Genomic DNA, 19,204 nt, shown 5'->3' with positions numbered 1-19,204 from the left:
TGCCCCATCCCAGTGAAAGTGAGGGTGGGGGACAGCAAGCGAGGGGGGAATGGAGTGAGTGGGGCAGGGTCTCAGGGAAGGGAAGGGGCCTCAGAGAAGGGGCGGGATAGATCCTGGGTTGATCTTAAATTCAAAAAGTGATCTTGTCCATAAAAAGGTTGAAGACCACTGCCCTAGAGGCAGGGCCAGGTTAACTCTCCTGTGGGCCTGGGGCTATTAGATTTTGTGTGCCCCTGTATACAAGTCTTTTTCCTGGGAGGGAGCTTGGTGCTGGAGGGGGCTGGGGCAGGGGATTGAGGTGCAGGAGGAGGCAGGGGGTCTGGGAAGGAGTTTGGGTGCAGGAGGGGGATTCTGATATTGGTGGGGTCGAGGAGGGGGTGCGAGGTTTAGGCTCTGGCCGGGAGGCACTTACCACAGGTGGCTCCCGGCCAGCGGTGCAGCAGGGCTCAGGCAGGCTGCCTGCCATAGCCCCATGCTGCTCCCGGAAGCAGCTGGCTGCTAGCATGTCTCTGCAGCCCCAGGGGTAAGGGAACAGCCCTGCCTAGAGGTACCTAGAACCCACCTGGGTCTGTTAGCTCCTATGATGAACCATTATAGCAGTCCCTCTACTCCAAAAGAGGTGGGGATACCATTAGGAAACAATAATTATTATATTTAGGCCATGACAAAGCTATTCTTTTAATTCCTTCAGCATGTCCAGGCTGAGCCTGAAGCTATATCAGGGAGTCACTGAGTGAAAGCTTGAGACTTATTCTGGACATGGACATTGAAATCACCCTGAAAAATAAGTCTTGATAACTCATGAGATGAGAAGAACTCAAATCACAGAGAACTCCAAAGCAGTAGCAAAGTTGTCTGGATATCATCAACATTCTTTGGGGCAGATTCTCAGCTGTTGACTTGAATGGAGATATGACACTTTACACTAGTTGACGATCTCCCTCCCCCCACCTCCCCGCTACATTTTATCCTGGGATTTGCCTATCAAATGGACACACACAAATTATTCTGTCTTTCAGTGGGGCAGTACCCACATGTCAGGCAAGATGCACAAAGCATAGGCATAACCCCACCCCAACCCATGCTAAAGCTTGTGCTGAACCAAATATCTTATTGGATAAAGGCAACCAAAACAGGGCTGATGGTATTATCCAGCCAGGCCACAATAATATAAGTAGGGTTGTTGTTTTGCCAAATACGAATCTTCAAAAAAGGAACAGATGAACAGTCCAGGCCTTTTTATCTGAAACTGGACAAGTTAGAAAATACTGGCATCTGGTATTAGTATAAGTAAACCCTTTACTTGTGTACTAGCTGCCAAACAGCATAGTGCTTCCCAAGTTTGCAAACAGTAATTTTTGATAATGAAAAAACCTACAGGGTTTTCAAGCCAGGGGGTGAGAATAAAATAACTCAAACATATTTTAAGTTTTGACAGGTCAGTAAAAGAGTCCAGACCAAATCACCCCACTTCTTCTCACACCCCGTAAATGCCAGATTCCCTTTAATACTCATTTTATAAGGCTTGTGGGGCAGTGTTTCAGTGGGACCTTAGTCCTGCCTCCCTTTTGTGGGAATAATTTTACATTAATAAAAATTGTGCACATATATTTTGCACCTGCAACCAGAAACACAAATCCTATCATCATTTGGGTGTCCGTTTCAAGTTTTGTTATGCTTTGCACCCACAATTAGAATTATAGAATCGTAGCACTGGAAAGGACCTTGAGAGGTCATCTAGTCCAATCCCCTGAACTCATGGCAGGACTAAGTATTATCTAGACCAGTGTTTCCCAAACTTGGGACACCCCTTGTGTAGGGAAAGGCCCTGGTAGGCCGGGCCAGTTTGTTTACCTGCCATGTCCACAGGTCTGGCCGATCGTGGCTCCCACTGGCCGCGGTTCGCTGCTCCAGGCCCATGGGAGCTGCTGGAAGTGGCGGCCAGTACCTCCCTCGGCCCGCGGCAGGTAAACAAATCGGCCCGGCCCGCCAGGCGCTTTCCCTACACAAGCGCCGTCCCAAGTTTGGGAAACGCTGATCTAGACCATCCCTGACAGGTGTTTGTCTAACCTGCTCTTAAAAATCTCCAATCACGGATATTCCACAACCTTTCTAGGCAATTTATTCTAGTGCTTAACCACCCTGATAGGAAGTTTTTCCTAAAGTCCAACCTAAACTTCCCTTGCTTCAATTTAAGCCCCTTGCTTCTTGTCCTATCCTCAGAGGTTAAGGAGAACAATTTTTCTCCCTCCTTCTTATAATCACCTTTTATGGTCTTGAAAACTGTTATGTCTCCTCTCAGTCTTCTTGTCTCCAGACTAAACAAACCCAATTTTTTTCCCTCATAGGTCTTGTTTTCTAGACCTTTAATCATTTTTGTTGCTCTTCTCTGGACTTTTATCTAATTTGTCCACATCTTTCTGAAATGTGGTGCCCAGAACTGGACACAATATTTGAGTTGAGGACTAATCAGTGCCGAGTAGAGTGGAAGAATTCCTTCTTGTGTCTTGCTTACAACATTCCTGCTAATACATCCCAGAATGATGTTTGCTTTTTTTGTAATTAGTTGCAGATGCAGAAAAGAGGACATCATTTGAATTGAATATCTGTATCTTCAGGTGAAATAACTCAAGAACAAAATCTTTCCTGGTACATTGACAAGATATACAGCTACAAGAGAGTATTACTGGAGTATTTTCAGACCTGTCACTACTATTTAGCTTCTTGATAAATGCTGACTATTAGATCCCAACAGCAGGAAGGATACAAATGGAATAGTTCAAATTGTGTTGAGATTTTTAAAATATAATTTGGGCGTTTAAATACTAGCGAATGTACCACCAGCTGTAATGCAATTGTAATTTTGGAGTTCTGAAACAGACTTACCATTTTTGATGTCTGAGTTCTCCACAACTCTAAAACTTGCTCCCTCTCTTCACCCCCTCCCCAGCCCCTGGTCTGCCAAAGACTGGATTAGTTAACCTAAGGGCACTTTGCAATGTTCACCTTTTATTTGCAGTCTTTTTGTAAGATGACAGTTTGAAGCCTGTGTATGGTTATTACTACTTGATTATTTGGGGGCAATTATTCTTCTGCCTGGATGGCTTTGGCTGGGTGGTTTGCTATGTTGTGTGGATTTTATTATGTTTTTTCTTTGTTTCTATTTAAGTATTATAAATGGACCTATAGTCAAATGATAGGTGCTTTACCCAACCAATAAATAAAGTCTGTAGGAGTGTCATAGTTTCTTTGGGCTAATATATCATTGCTTACTATAAAGTAATTGTGAAAATATGTTTCACTGACCTTTGCTTTTAAACAAAGGGACTTGTGCTCAAAGTTAAAATGAAGCTTACAGACTGTTTTGAAGTATCTATATTCAAAGCGAAATACAACAAAAAAATGCTTAGAGTGGCTAAAATGATCAAAATCATATTTTTAGTTTGAATGCAAATTTTTATAACACTGCAAACATCAGGGAAAGAGAATTCACAAAAATCCCAGCCCTTCATTTTGTAGTTTGGCATTAACTGTTCTCCAGATACATCTCACCACTTCTCAGACACTTATCAATTTAATGTCTGCGCTCACTAAGCAGACAGTTTCATATGGTTCACTCAGCCCAGAACATTGAACAGAATCCAATACACCTACAATCCTGTGAGTAGAATTCACCATTGTTAGTCATGTGAGGATGGGGGGAGAAGTTAGTGAGAGAAAGGGACGCAATTGCCGATGGGCTGCTCACTGAGAGTGGAATCTCAAGGAAAAGAAACAAGGAGGAAGAAAACTTGGCACAGCAGACATAATCCTACCACAGCATATTAAGACAAGTGCCAACTGCAACTGATATTGTTCAAGGCTAGTGCTGCAGATTTGTCACAGCATTTTTTAATCAAAAAGTCACCATCAGTCATGGTAAATCTAGTAAAAGTCACAGGTTTAAGGGTTTGGGGGGAAGTCACGGGAGCGCCATTTAAAGGAGAGGTCCACATGGCGGGGACAGGTCCCGCCCTTGGGTGGTGGGAGGCCTGGGGGCAGGAGAGTTGTACAACAAGCCTGCCCAACACTCACCCTGCAGCAGCTGCTTCTGTACGGCAGACCTGACCCAGCTCCCTGCTCTGGCCTGTTGGCTCTAGCCATAGCGTGCAAGCAGGGTCCTCTCCCTGCGACACCTTGCCATCCTCTGGCCCTGGTGCCACCAGATCACCTGCCCCAACCTGGGCTGTGGCAGAAAAAATGGTAGGGCCACAAACCGGGTGGCCCCTCAAGGTTCATGGCCTATAAAATCATGCACACCAAGAAAAATCCCTGACATAAAGAGTCACGGACAAAATGAAAAATCACTCTCTGTGACATTTTTATCACTGTGATATCCATGACTCTTTGCTATCTGAAGGATTAATGTTCTATTTTTAAAAAGACTTCACAAGTAGTTCTTGCTGATGCCACATGTTGCCCAGTCATTTGGTCAAAAGAAGCATGATTTGGGCTTGGGCCTGGGCATAGCTTCCTTCTGTACTTGGTGTGCAATGCAAAAAACAAAATTGTAATGCAAGAGACAGAAATAGTTGAAAATTTCATTTTGCAACAAAGAAAACACAGCTCCCATTGACTTCATGGAGCATCCTATCAGCGCTTCGCAGGAGTGAGCTCTTTGTGCATAATAATCTACAGCAGGGGTCGGCAACGTTCTGCACACGGCTCGCCAGGATAAGCACCCTGGCGGGCCGGGCCAGTTTTATTTACCTGCTGACGCGGCAGGTTCGGCCGATCGCGGCCCCCACTGGCCGGCGGTTCGCCATCCCGGGCCAATGGGGGCGTCGAGAAGCCGCGGCCAGCACATCGATCAGCCGAACCTGCCACGTCAGCAGGTAAATAAAACTGGCCCGGCCCGCCAGGGTGCTTACCCTGGCGAGCCACGTGCCAAACGTTGCCGACCCCTGATCTACAGTATATATTGGTGTGGCCAACCTGTGGCTCTGGAGCCACATGCGGCTCTTCAGAGGTTAATATGCGGCTCCTTGCATAGGCGCCAACTCCGGGGCTGGAGCCACAGGCGCCAACTTTCCAATGTGCTACAGGGTGCTCACTGCTCAACCCTTGGCTCTGCCCCAGGCCCTGGCCCCACTCCACTCCTTCCCCCAAGGCCCTCACCCCTTCCCCTGAATCTGCCGTGACCTTGCTCCTCCTTCCCCCCCCCCCACCCCTGAGCCTCCTGCACACCACAAAACAGCTGATCGTGGCAGGTGAGAGGCGCAGGGATGGAGGGTTATGTGCTGATCGGCTGTGCTGCTGGTGGGTGGGAGACACTGGGGGTGGGGAGGGAGCTGACGGGGGGCTGCTGACATGTTACTGTGGCTCTTTGGCAATGCACATTGGTAAATTCTGGCTCTTTCTCAGGCTCAGGTTGGCCACCCCTGATATATATTAATAAACCTTAATTCAGATCACTGTGGTGTTCTGATATAAATATGATAATATAAATTTCTCCTACTGATAGCCTGTTCCCTTTATGAAATAATAATTTGGCAGTGAGAAACATAACTGACTTTCACACCAAAGAAAGAACATTTTTGCTTCACTTCTAAAAACAAGTGCCAGAAGAGAGAGCAAATTCTCTCTAAAGAGCCTACATATATGCAAAAACATCTCTCTACATGAACAGGACCACTTGGGCAAGGGAACTGCTCTTGCAGATGGAAAACTATCCTCATAATTTACTATATAAGGGCAAATGGGTCCAGTCACTTGGTGTTCTTAGATTTCCAAACTATTTAATAATGCAATCTGTTGTTAATGAAAAAGTGACAGTGCTGCCAGTTTGTCAAATCTCCTGGGAGAGCAGTTTGTAAAACACTTCTTCTCAAAAGAAGAGATGAAAAGAGCAAGACTAGAGATTGTCCGTAATGCTCTTCCCATTAAGGATCCTCCTTATTCAAATTTTACTTGTATGATACATAGGATATAATTGCAATTATGACAACATAAAAAATTCAGAAATGACAGGACTGCTTTTCATTATTGCTCTCTGTATGACTTACATGCGTCATTAATGAAAGCAGCATGAAATTTACTATGGCATATAATGCAAGGACATTTTTAAGAGGAAATTTGCATGGGAATCTTTCGTGGCAGCAGCTATCTATTCACAAAATCTTTATGTTAGAGACAAGTATAAACTTCCTATACTGTACAGCAGTCTGAAGATACCAAGACTGGTGAGTTCTCACCTTACACTACACTCACTGCAAACATTGATGAATATTATGCATAGCACATATGGTACATGAGTGGAGGAGGGCAAGGGGGAAGAGGTCACAAAGGAGAAGAGACGCTGAAAAATGCTGTGCACTTGTCCACAAAAATGCTGTCAAACTGTGTCGACAATTAAGCAGACACTATCAAGTAATTTAGAGGCCAAATTTTATCCTGTTCTAGAAATAGCGTAATCTAAAAAGTAACTGCAAATTGTAAGGGCCAAATTCTGCATTCCAGTACACATGCTTGGCTCCTATAATTCTGTAAAGATCTGTTGTTTAATTTAAAAACCATGGTTTCAGCTACAAGAAACTGAAAGGCAAAAGATTTGGCTGGCTTTTGTTTGTTTCTAAACAGAAACCTATTAAATGTCTTCACTATATTGTTTAGAATGGGTTTTTTTTTAACCACACAAAATTATTATATGTCTTGGCTAGAAAGGTAAAATGATAGTTAGCTGTTTTTTCCACAAGCCAAACACTGAATTAATAGGATCTTGGTCCTTAGAGGTTTAGTCTAAAGAGACCTTTTTTATTTAAAAAATGTATACCTCAGCAAAAAGAAAAGACTTCCTAAACATGTTTTTATTTACTGGATTTTTAAAGTACACCTTAACATTTAATTGCACTTGAAAGTCAGTAAGAAGCCTGGGCAGTTGAAAAGGGATGGGTAAAATATCCCTAGAGCTGATATCATCACTGTATTCTGCACCAGTGTTAGTTTCCGAGAAGTCCCTAATTAGAGCAGACTGCAGTAATCCAGTTTAGAAATCGCAAAAGGAGGGATTTCTGTGTATGACAAAACATGGCATGTGACTCAAGGAAAGATATTAGGAATTGAGTATTCAGCCTACTGAAAAAGCTAGCTTCTGACAGCTTATGCTTCCCAACCTTAGTCCTCTTCCTCTCTCAGGGTATGTCTACACTATCCACCGGATCGGCAGGCAGTGATTGATCCAGTGGGGATCGATTTATCACGTCTAGTCTAGATGCGATAAGTTGACCCCCCAGCCCTCTCCCGTCGACTCCTGTACTCCAGTGCCGCAAGAGGCACAGGCAGAGTCGACGGGAGAGCAGCAGCAGTCGACTCACCATGGTGAAGACACCACAGTAAGTCGATCTAAGTACATCGACTTCAGCTACGTTATTCGTGTAGCTGAAGTTGTGTAACTTAGATCGATCCCCCCCCCCAGTGTAGACCAGGGCTCAGAGAAGATAGCCATTCAGTGATAAAGGGCCAACTTCTCTTAGGATTTGAAAGCAGAACTCCAGTTCAAATTGGTGGAGTTTTATGCACAAAGTGGCAAAAATCAGGTCTTTACATAATAGAAACCTCTTATCTGATGAAGTACTGACACTGGAATATTCCAGAAGGGTGGCTGAATGCACATCCCAATGACTGGAGTTAGGAAGCAGTCAAGCTAGAGAAATCTGTAAGGAATTCTAGGAGCCAAAAGAAAACTTCCAATTTCTCTTTGATTCTTTCCTTTCCTTGTTATAACAGTTTTAAAAGAAAAATATTTGTTAACTTAAAGAATCTTTCATTTTTTTAAAAATTGGAAGCTCTCAAATGGAACCCAGACATTCTTGAATTCTCAGGGTAACTGGAACTAAAAATAACTGAATCGGTTGTAATTCACACCTTTAGTTATTTTGGTGCAAGTCTGTGTCTGGATACTCTTATTTTCAGAATAAGAGTATTTTATTTTGATATAATTTTAGTCAAATTTTTTTTTTTACCAGTACCCATTTTACAGATGGGTTCTCCCATCACTGTAGTTAATCCACCTTCCAAAGTGGTGGTAGCTAGGTCGATGTAAGACCTAGCGCTGCCTACATCAGGGGTTAGGTAAGCTTAACTACATCGCTCAGGGGTATAAATTTTTCACACTCCTCAATGACGTATCTGGGCCGCCTTAACTTTTCAGTGTAGACAGGGCCTACGTGACTTGCACAAGGTCACACAGGAAATCTGTGACAAAGCAGGGAATTGAAACCAGGTCTCCAGAATGCCAGACTAGTGCCCTAACCATTGGACAAGCCTTCCTCCCATAAGCATTGATATCAGTAGGATTTAAGCACTTTTTGCTGAACATGGGCCTAAGTGATTAACCCAAGACACTGAAAGGGAAACACCATTAGTGGCAGGATTAGAACTCAGATGTTCCCAGCTCTGAGTCCCTTGCTTCTGGCATTATACCACAGCTCTTGCTCAGATGGGCATTTTTTCACTTAGTAGGATATATCTTGAGCGTTGTATATTGGACCTTCCTAGTAGGAGGAGCTTAATCTTTATTTACAAAAAATTATGTTAAAAGAACGTTATGACTATGAAGTCAACCACTAACAGTTGAGTTGTGTTACACAAAATGTTTGTGTTTTATAGTGAGCAAACAGATAAGCTGTAAGTTTTAGCAGGGACTGAGGGGCAGCTGCAAACAGCACACAAAGAGGAGACGACGAAACAAGTTGGTTTTGAGAGGGGATTAGAAGGAAGAGAGTGAGGACGCTTAGGATGAAATCCTGGCCTCTTTGAGGTCTAAGGCAAAATTCTCATGACTTCAGTGGGGCCAGGATTTCATTGATGGTGACCAGAATATTGCTCCAAACATAAGAAGCAGCATGAAAGGGGTACTAAGATGAGAACAGGATGAACAGATAAAGGGAGCGACAGAGAGAGAAGAATGTGCAAGGTGCAGTGGGAGGCAACAGGTGATGGATAGGCTGGGCAGAACTTTAAGAATGAGAAGGCGTTTGAATTCTATGTGGAAAAAGAGGAAATGGTAAAGATACCTGGCAGGAGAGTGACACAGAACTATAATGTATAATGCCTGCATCTGTAACTTTCACTCTATGCATCCGAAGAAGTGAGGTTTTTACCCACGAAAGCTTATGCCCAAATAAATCTGTTAGTCTTTAAGGTGCCACCAGACTCCTTGTTGTTTTTGTAGATACAGACTAACATGGCTACCCCCTGATACAGCATTATAATGACTTTGATTGCTTTCATAGTTATTATTGTTGCCCCTTTTTGACCCAAGCAGCGAGTCAAAGTTCAGGGCCCTAGGTATAATCCTGTTGGATGTAGAAATTGATGGGAGTTTGTTACTTTCTTTGATGTAATCTTGTTTACTTACAAAGAATGTACATGTGCTTAAGTCCAGCTTTTCTGAATGCAGGAGGAACCCAAAACAAAGGGAGTTTACAGCAACAAGCCTCTTTAGACAACAGACCCAAAAGCTCGCTCTATAGTTTCTATGAACACACTGTGTTCACTGGCTACTGCTTGGCTTTCTTGGTTTTTGCCTCTGCCTCTCTCTGTTCTGTCTGTTCTCAGTTTCTGTGTGTTCCACCTTCCCTCACCCACCCAAACCACTATGCCACAAAATGCCTCCACCCCCTCACTCCAAATTCTCCTGGGTGGGTTCACAACCTCTTTTGCTTAGACAGGAGTTTGTGATGGACTTATCCTTATAGTTATGATAACTGAAGGAGATGTTCACACCTGTCAATCTCAGCGAGGTTTTAATTTGACCTGTAACAAGGTTTCACCCTGCTCATAACATGGTTATTAATTATTTCTATTGTCCCACTGGCACCCAGGAGCCCCAGTCATGGATAAAGACCCCACCGTGCTAGGTACTGTACACACATTGAATAAAAAGATGATCTCTGTCCCAAAGAGTTTACAAGCTATGTACTGATGTTTTCCTGTTCGAGGAAATGGTCCATGTGAGGATTAGAATGCTGCCCCTAACGTTTTCCTGACCCCCACCTCTTCCTGTATGTGAGAGAGAGAGCTTAAACCTCAAAACCAAACACCACATTCATCATTTCTCAAGTAATAAAAGGAAAATGTAAACAAAAATTCAAAATTGTCTATAATTCATTTTTCCTTTCAGTTCAGAGGAACTGAAAACAGATGGAAAACTCTCTCTCTCTCTCTCTCTATATATATATATATATATAAAGAGAGAGAGAGAGAGAAAGATTTCTTCTGCAACGAGAAATCATGAAAACTATGTCTTAAGTATTTTATTTATCAAAATGGATTAAAACAATGATCCAAGATCTAATGTTGTATCAGGAAAAATAATGGCGAAAACTAAAGAGAATTTTGCCCGTTTCCTTGTGGGGCTGGGAAGGAGTTTTTCCCTCACAACCAGATTGGACAAGATGGGGTGGCGTTTTTCGCCTTCTCCACAGCAAGTCTGGGAGTACAGACACCATTACCTAATGTTGCAACACACTATGTAAAACTTGTGGCAGATGTCCTGTGCAGCCACACCGTATGGAAGAGATATGATTATCAGATCAAACTGGATCTGGAAAAGGATTTAAAGGAAAGCATCCCTTTTGGGAGCTGAATAGAGGACTGAGATGGAAATAGGAGACAGACTTGTTGAAAGTCTCTGGGTAAGGATAAAAGGGGTAAAAAACACGGGTGATGTCATGGTAGGGGTCTACTACAGACCACCTAACCAAGAAGAAGAGGTAGATGAGGCTTTTTTTAAACCGCTAACAAAATCATCCAAAGCACAGGACTTGGTGGTGATGGGGGACTTCAACAACCCAGACATTTGTTGGGAAAATAACACAGCAGGGCACAGATTATCCAATAAATTCTTGGAATGTATTGGAGACAATTTTTTATTTCAGAAGGTTGAGACAGCTACCAGTGGAGAGGCTGTTCTAGATTTGATTTTGAAAAATAGGGAGAAACTGGTTGAGAATTTGAAAGTGGAAGGCAGCTTGCATGAAAGTGATCATGAAATGATAGAGTTCATGATTCTAAGGAATGGTAGAAGGGAGATCAGCAAAATAAAGACAATGGATTTCAAGAAGGCAGACATTAGCAACCTGAGGGAGTTGGTAGGTAAGATCACATCTAAGGAGAAAAACAATAGAAGACAGTTGGCAGTTTTTCAAAGAGACATTATTAAGGGCACAAGAGCAAACAATTCCCACTGCATAGGAAAGATAGGAAGTATGGCAAGAGACCACCCTGGCTTAACCAGGAGATCTTCAATTATCTAAAAATCAAAAAAGAGTCCTACGGAAAAGTGGAAACTAGGTCAAATTACAAAGGTTGAATATAAACAAATAACACAAGCATGCACAGGCAACCTTAATTCTGGCATTTCCTAAATTTTGAGTACTTAACCTTTGAACCTTAATAATGTTCTTCTAATGTAGTTTTTGTGTTTAATAGAATTAAAGTCAATGTACTAGACTGTTCATGTGAATCTTTAAAAGAAAAATTTAAAAGAAGTTTGAGACAACAGAAGCACAATGAGCAAAATTAAAATGAAACTAAAAAAATAAGAGTTAAAGAATTTCTATGGTCTCAAATTCTCCTATCATTCTATACAACCAAATCTAATTAAAATCAGCAGGAATATGGATTATGAGAAAGAGTGAATCTTAAAACTGGATCAAAACAAGAAATTCCTCAGTGAAATCTCTTTATCTTATAGGAAAAAAACATTTTGATGGTTCAATTGCATAGCCCTATAGTTTGCAAATGCAAAAGAATTGTGATTGAATATTGGTGAGATGATCTAAACGTTAAAAATAAATTGACCATCTTTAAAATCTGTTTCTTACCTGCCATCAATGAGTACTTCAGCCTGTCGATTGTTCACCTGGTTATCACTCTTATGGCGAAACTGCAATATTAAGGACATAAAAATACTAGTTAGTTTTTTGTTATCAAAAGTGAACATAAGGACCTTATCAAACAAGGAACTTAAGCATACAGATAACTTTAAGCAAGTAAGCAGTCTCTGTACATGAAATCCATTGACTTCAATGGGACCAGAATGACACACATTGATTTTACATAATTTTCATGATGCTTTAATAAACTCTTTAGTGTTTACCAATTCATTTTTAAAAACAAAGTATTCATTTGCCCCACAATAACTTAATTAACATATGCAATATTCTATGCATTTAATATAAAAATTAGCAAGCCATTGCCTATAAAAGTATTTATTGACTGTTGCTAACTAAATAAGTATACATTAAATCATAGATATTAGAGTTCGAAAATTGCTCTGCTAGTCCATAACATTGCTAATGAAAAACAAGTTTTCTACTGCTTTGTCCAGTCCAGTTTTATGTGCCTAAAGAAAGGTCTTTCTCTGCCTTTCTTTAGTAAACTATCCCATAGCCTAAAAGAGACACTTTCACTGGAAGAACTTTTTATAAATAACTTTTCCTTTATATTCCACACAAAAATTCTTCTCTTATTTTCATGTCAGTATTCCAAATTATGCCACCCTGATACCATTCTAAATCATTCCTCTTCATTCTTGGTTTACAAATATTTATGAATTATTATGTACCACTCCCACTTAATAGTTGCTTAACTAGTTTTACATATTTAGCTCATGTAATCTTTCTTCATAAATCTATCCATTCAGCCTTAGCTATTTTTGTTGCTCTTTTCACAACTCTCTGAAATTTATCTACATCTTTCCAAGAGTGACCAAACAGTCTTTCTGTTGCACTGTCACAAGACCCACTAGAAAAGTACTATCATGTCCTAACACTATGATCCCTAGCCCAAAATTGCTTTGGCCCTTTTTTTCCCATATTTTATTTTAAACTCACTAATATCATGTCCACTCCTCCTCTTTCTGTAAGTCCTTTTCAGAATTAATATTTTCAAGGTATCTTCTTCCCCACTGAACATAGGTATTTTGGATAATTTTCCCCTATGTATTGTAGTTTGCAATTTTCCCCAAATTGGATTTCATTTTTTGTTTTTTCCTATTGTGGAAGCAGAGAAAAGAACTGACAGAAGGGAACTGCAATGCATGATGGTTGTTAGCAAGAGTCAGGCTTCGTTAGCAAGAGACAGTCTTTGTTAGCAAGAGTCAAGCTAGCTGTGACCCTGATAACCCTGATAACGCGAGATTTGTAGAAGCCAGGATTGTGTGAGGATTGTGTGAGACGGGTGAGAAAGAGCTGTGTAAGAAGTCATTGTGACCTCAGTATAGATAAGGTGTAGAAGACCTTGTGTAGATAAGGTATAGAAACTAATTGTATGTAGGCAAGAGTCAAAACAAGTAAGGAAATGAGATATCAAGATGGCCTATGTATAAACAAAATGCAGCTGTCCCTCATAGTTTCTGTAATGAAAGGTATAAATGCTTGCTGTAATTAGTTACCAGAGAGAGACCTACTTGCTCTCTCCTCTGCACATGTGAGAGTTAATAATAAAGCCTCTGACTTGCTGCACCTAAACAAAAATAGTGAGAACTCAGTTTTTCTCCGACAATTTGGGGGCTCGTCCGGGATGGCAACGCCCACTGAGGCAACGGCAGCTGCTACGGATCGTTCCCCTTCGAACCCCATGGCGCCACAATAGAGGTAAGAGACCTTTTGAAATCTCTATTGGGGTGTCGGAGGAGGACTGTCCGTGGGGCCGTCTGCCCCTGTTGGGCTCACGCCATCCGAACTTATTGACTGTGCAGCAAGGTCAGATGCTGAGCGGCGTAATAGGGGAATTGTTTGCCGCCCCCTGTAAGCATATGCTAGGTGCATAGGGTTTGCACCTGTATTGAGGAGTTGTTACTGCCTCAAGAGGGGTTTTTACCGCCTCAAGTGATGCATCAAGGTACTTGGGAATAGTACCTGGAGGTACTCAGGAGTAGTACCTGGTATAAGGCCTTGGTATGTTGGAGTGTGTGTGTGTGTGTGTGTGTGTGTGTGTGTGTTTGTGTGTACACAGTGTGAATTGAGTGTTACCGGAAGACGCCCAGAGTACTCTGCGAAGTCTTTTGGCTCGTGACCAGAACTACTCTAACGCAAGCCCGGTAACTAGAGGATCTTTTAGGAGATCCGACCCATGTAGGTTGACTCGGCCTGGCATCGTCCGGCGAGGAGGCTACCTGGGTCTAGGAGTGTGTGCACCCATCTTCCCTCCCCTTTTCCTCTCCGTGTGAGCCACTGACAGTCTGACCATCTCACTGGATGCAACAGAGTAAGCGGCGCTTTCTCTCTGAGATTAGCCGACGCTCTTTGCTGAAGGGAGGTGTAGGGGGTCATGGCTATCCTCGTTAGTCACTCCTGTGTGAATACCCTGTAGGGAGAGTCCTTAATTTATGAGCCGCTAGCGCGGACAGGGCATCCTTCCCCCTTTGAGTGTGTGATTGGAAAATGGGTGGGGGACAGTCTAAGTCTTCCCTTTCACCCCCTAAGGGTACCCCAGCTTATTTCATGTACGTACATTATGGCCCGAAAACCTGCAGGTATTTAGATAATTGGAATCTTTACACGCGTGCAAATCCATCTAAACAATGTCCACTAGAAGGTACCTTTGATTTAGACAAACTTAAATACCTTAAAGAAACTCTGGCTTCACCAAAAGCCTCTGATACACAGTGGGAGCAATTTGTCTGTTGGTGGGAGGAAGCAACAAAGAGACTCCACGAGTCTCGAGTGCGGAGTCTAAAGGACTCCCAGGAAAAGTTAAAAGCCCAAGTGCAACATTTACAGCTTAAATGCAAGGCATCCAGCTGTTTAACCCCTAGAGCGATTCCTTCTGCTCCTGTGTATCCTAATCCTGTTCAAGCAATTCCTTCTGCTCCCCTTTATCCCCAATTAGTTAGATCTGACAGTGAGGAGGAAACTGCTGAGGATATTTTAGATTTCTTCAGTAACATTCAGCAGCAGCAGCAGCCCGTGCTGCCTCCTCCCCCTGCACAGCCTGGGTCTGCTAACGAATCTCACCCGGCAGTGCCAGTTTCACCACCGCATGTATCAGCTGCATACATTGTTCTCTCTTCCCCTGGGAGAGAAGCCTCCTCTTCACCACAAAGAGGTGATTCTGAGCCTCCCAGTAGCTCCCCTGATTCTAATCCCTCTGAGGAAAGTACCCGTTATCTTACTAGAAGTGTGGCACATGCACTCCAGGTTCCTTTAAGAGGCCTGGAACTATTTCTCAAATGCGTACTTTTCTTGGCATGACTGGGTACTGTAGACAATGGATTTTAGGCTATGCAACAATGATTAAACCCTTACAGGATCTGACTAAGTCAGGTACCCCTGAGCCTCTTCCTTGGTCTCCAGAGGCTGAACAAGCTTTTGTTGCTATCAAGCAAAGTCTGTCCAGTGCACCAGCCCTGGGACTTCCTGATTATGCTAAACCATTCACTCTTTTCTGTCATGAGCGTAATGGGTTTGCTTTGGCTGTATTAACGCAAAGGCACGGAGACAAACACCGTCCCATTGCTTATTACAGTACTGCCCTAGATGCTGTGGCAGCTGGATTTCTCCCTTGCCTGCGTGCTGTAGCTGCAGCAGCTCTTGCTGTTCAGGTATCTGAATCTATTGTCTTAGGATCTCCTTTGATTGTTGCTGTTCCTCATGCTGTGGCTGCTCTCTTGTTAAAATCTAAGACACAGCATCTATCCACTTCTCGTCTTACAAAATATGAGCTTGTCTTGTTGTCTTCATCTCATATTACTTTGGCTCGTTGCCCTGTTCTAAATCCTGCCTCCTTGTTGCCTGGGCCCAAAGACGGAGACCCACATGACTGTGTGTCTGTGACATCGGTTCTCTCTCGTCCAAGAGATGATTTACTAGATGTGCCTTTGCAAAATCCTGATCTTATTTACTTTGTAGATGGTTCGTGCTTGCGAGATTCTAAGGGCAAATTGGTTGCTGGTTATGCTGTGTGTTCTGCACATGCTGTTATTGAAAGTGCTTTCCTTCCTTCTGTGTTTTCTGCTCAAGTGGCCGAACTTGTGGCTTTAACTCGAGCCTGCATTCTCGCTCAGGATCAAGCAGTTACAATCTATACAGACTCTCGTTATGCTTTTGGAGTGGTACATGATTATGGGTTGCTCTGGAAGTATAGAGGTTTTCTTACATCCACTGGTTCTCCTATTAAGAACAGTCTGTATGTCTCTGCTCTTTTAGATGCCCTTTTATTGCCCAAAGCTATAGCTGTCGTGAAATGTACAGCTCACCAGACCCCTCATGATGAAGTTACCCGTGGAAATGCTTTGGCAGACTCTGCAGCCAAAGCAGCGGCCCTTTCTGCACCTCAGGCTGAATATACTTGTGCTTTGATTGAACAGCCTCCACTAGCCTCCCTTGAGGATCTGGCCAAGATCCAGGAAGCTGCACCGGCAGCTGAGAAACGTTTTTGGAGTGCTAATGGCTGTATTCTACACCCTGATCATCTTTGGCGTGCCCCAGCTGGTCGCCTGGTTGCACCGAAGATGCTAATGCCCTATCTTGCTCGTGTATACCACGGAATGGCTCACGTGAGCAAAGGGGGGATGGTTGCTGCAGTTAACCGAGATTGGTGTGCATTCAGGTTCCCAGTCATTGCACATCACTACTGTCAACAATGTGTGATTTGTCAGCAGCATAACATTGGTAAAGCTGTTAAAGTTAGGCAGGCAGCTCCCCCTCCCCCTTGGGGACCTTTTGTAAATATTCAGATTGATTTTATTCAACTGTCTAAATGTTGTGGCTATGAATATGTATTGGTTTTGGTGGATGTATTTTCAAATTGGGTTGAAGCTTTTCCCTGCAGGAAAGCAGATGCCAGGACTGTTGTGAAACTTCTGCTTAAAGATTTTGTACCACAATTTGGCATCCCTGTGAGTATCAACAGTGACCGTGGAACTCATTTTACTGGACAGATTGTAAAGGAGTTATGTGCAGCTTTGCAGACTCAACACAACCTTCACTGTCCCCACCATCCGCAGTCTGCTGGGACAGTGGAACGCCAGAATGGAATTCTGAAAAATAAACTGGCCAAGATTTGTGCTGAAACAAACTTGAAGTGGCCAGATGCCCTTCCTCTGGCACTAATGAGTATGAGGGCCACTCCCAATCGAAAGACTGGACTCAGCCCTCATGAGATTCTGACAGGGCGCCCGATGAGACTACCAACTGCGCCCCCACTGACCCTAGCTCAGATGGACATTCATTTAATGGATGACACAATGCTTAAGTATTGTCAGGCACTAATGAAATGTGTTAAGTCTTTCTATACACAGGTGAAAGAAGCACTACCCAAGGATCCTGTGCAGCCCTGCCACTCGCTGGAACCAGGAGACTGGGTCTACATAAAGGTCCATCAGCGAAAGACTGCCCTGGCTCCATGCTGGAAAGGTCCTTTCCAAGTCCTGCTAACTACCAACACTGCTGTGAAGTGCCAAGGACTGCCCACCTGGACCCATGCTTCGCACTGCAAAAAGACCCCTCTGCCTGGAGAGGATTCTCCAGCTGCTGATCAGCCTGTTTCTCCTGCTAGCTCTGCTGTGCCTCCTGGACAACAGGGAAAGAGGACAAGGTGAAGTGCTAGTAACCTCTCCCTTGTCCACTGACAGATCTACTGTGCCTTTGAATTCTTTTACAGGAATCACACCAGTACAGGGTGAAGTGCTAGTAACCTCTCCCCTGTATTATGGTGAATCACAACTGTTTTTGAAGAAGAAAAGAAGAAACACTCGCTCTGCTGAAACCACCAAAGTCCAGAACTTTCTAACTACAAAAGACATTAAGAACTGGCCCTGGTGGAAGAAACGAAGTATTGTTTATTGGCAAGGAGGGAACTGTGGGGAACGTTCCTGGGAATGTGGGGTCCAGTGGTGGGGTGGATTCTTTCCAGGATCAGGGCTTTGTGCTTATGGACAGGTACCTTCAGGATGCACTGCCCTCCCTAATTGGCTTTCAGATGATGAATATCAAAAACGCCTTGCCACCACAAAGACTACACCTACCACTAGTCCCTTGACCCTTGCCACCACCACTGTAACTTATCCAGATACAAACAGTACTACACATTCCAATGATGAGAAATTGGGCCAACTAGAGAAGGCCATAGGCCTTGTTTCTGGAGCACAACTAACCCAGGTACAGGCTGGAGTTGGTGAGTTACATGTTATCTCCGCCCTTAGTTCTATGACCCAGAAGTTACTGACAGAGATGGTATTGAATATCACTGAGGCTGGGAAGGCATTGCAGTGGGATCTAGCATGCTCAGAGATTCAGGATTTCTTGAATGACCAGCTAATGGCCATTCGGAATGATCTAGAGCACCAGGCTTGGCCCACTGCCCTTACAGACACGTCAGGAGTGCCATCTGACCTGTGGCCATGGAGACATACTTGGAAACTTTCTGGGTGGAAGTGTGGACGTTCTCAGTGCTCCTTCCAAGCATATGAACCGGTACAGGGGGTGTGGGCTCCCACATACCGTATCCTGCCGGGTCCATGGGGAGGATGCATATGGGATTGGGTAATTCATCGAGACATCTGGGAAATTAGACCACCTGGTATGCCCAATCGATTTTTAGTTAGTGCTCCTAGGATTACACCTGACATTTGGATGGGGTTAGGTAACCTGTGGATATTCTGGCCATTAGAACCCCCACAGCTTCAGTGTACACGTAAACTGAAGCCAGGAGAAGTTGTCACTGTCTATGACTACGTTTGCTGGGAGGGTAGGGGACAAGGAACTACCCTGACAGGACACTTACTCTTCCAAGCTAATGATAGCTGTGTGTATGTTAATGACACCATATCACAAGACATACATTTTAATCTCACTACCACTGCAGGCAATCATATCATTTACTGGCCTGCAGATAGAGTTTTTCAAGTAGCCCTTAGGTTCCAGATACCCTTAATTGGACTAGCTTACTATCTGATAGATTTCAAAACTTGCTTTCATTGTTACCTGAGATTCAGAAAATCTCTGAGGTACAAGGGCAAATTCACATGCTTCAAAATGTATATCAAGTAGAAAAGTATGCCTTTCACACTGCTTATAGAGTATCTACCTTATGTACTAAATATGATGTATTGTGCTTTATGACAAAGGCTGTACAACAACCCCATTATAGTATTGCTATGGGAATGTTATTGCTTGTATTGTTATTAGTTAGTTTAGGATTATGTTATTGTTGTTGT

At 43.2% G+C, this 19,204-nt stretch overlaps 1 protein-coding gene across 1 annotated transcript in view; it reads right to left on the bottom strand.

The window, feature by feature from the left end:
- ATP8B4 (ATPase phospholipid transporting 8B4 (putative)) overlaps positions 1-19,204 on the bottom strand; it is a 170,594-nt gene that overhangs the window by 94,098 nt on the left and 57,292 nt on the right. The window contains 1 exon segment of the mRNA XM_054043060.1: positions 11,868-11,929. Within this exon segment, the coding sequence (XP_053899035.1) occupies positions 11,868-11,929 (62 nt within the window).

Source organism: Malaclemys terrapin, chromosome 10, assembly GCF_027887155.1.
Source record: "Malaclemys terrapin pileata isolate rMalTer1 chromosome 10, rMalTer1.hap1, whole genome shotgun sequence".
Classification (NCBI taxonomy): domain Eukaryota; kingdom Metazoa; phylum Chordata; order Testudines; family Emydidae; genus Malaclemys; species Malaclemys terrapin.
The sequence above is the reverse complement of the archived record's forward strand: the minus strand, read 5'-3'. Positions and strand labels throughout refer to the sequence as shown.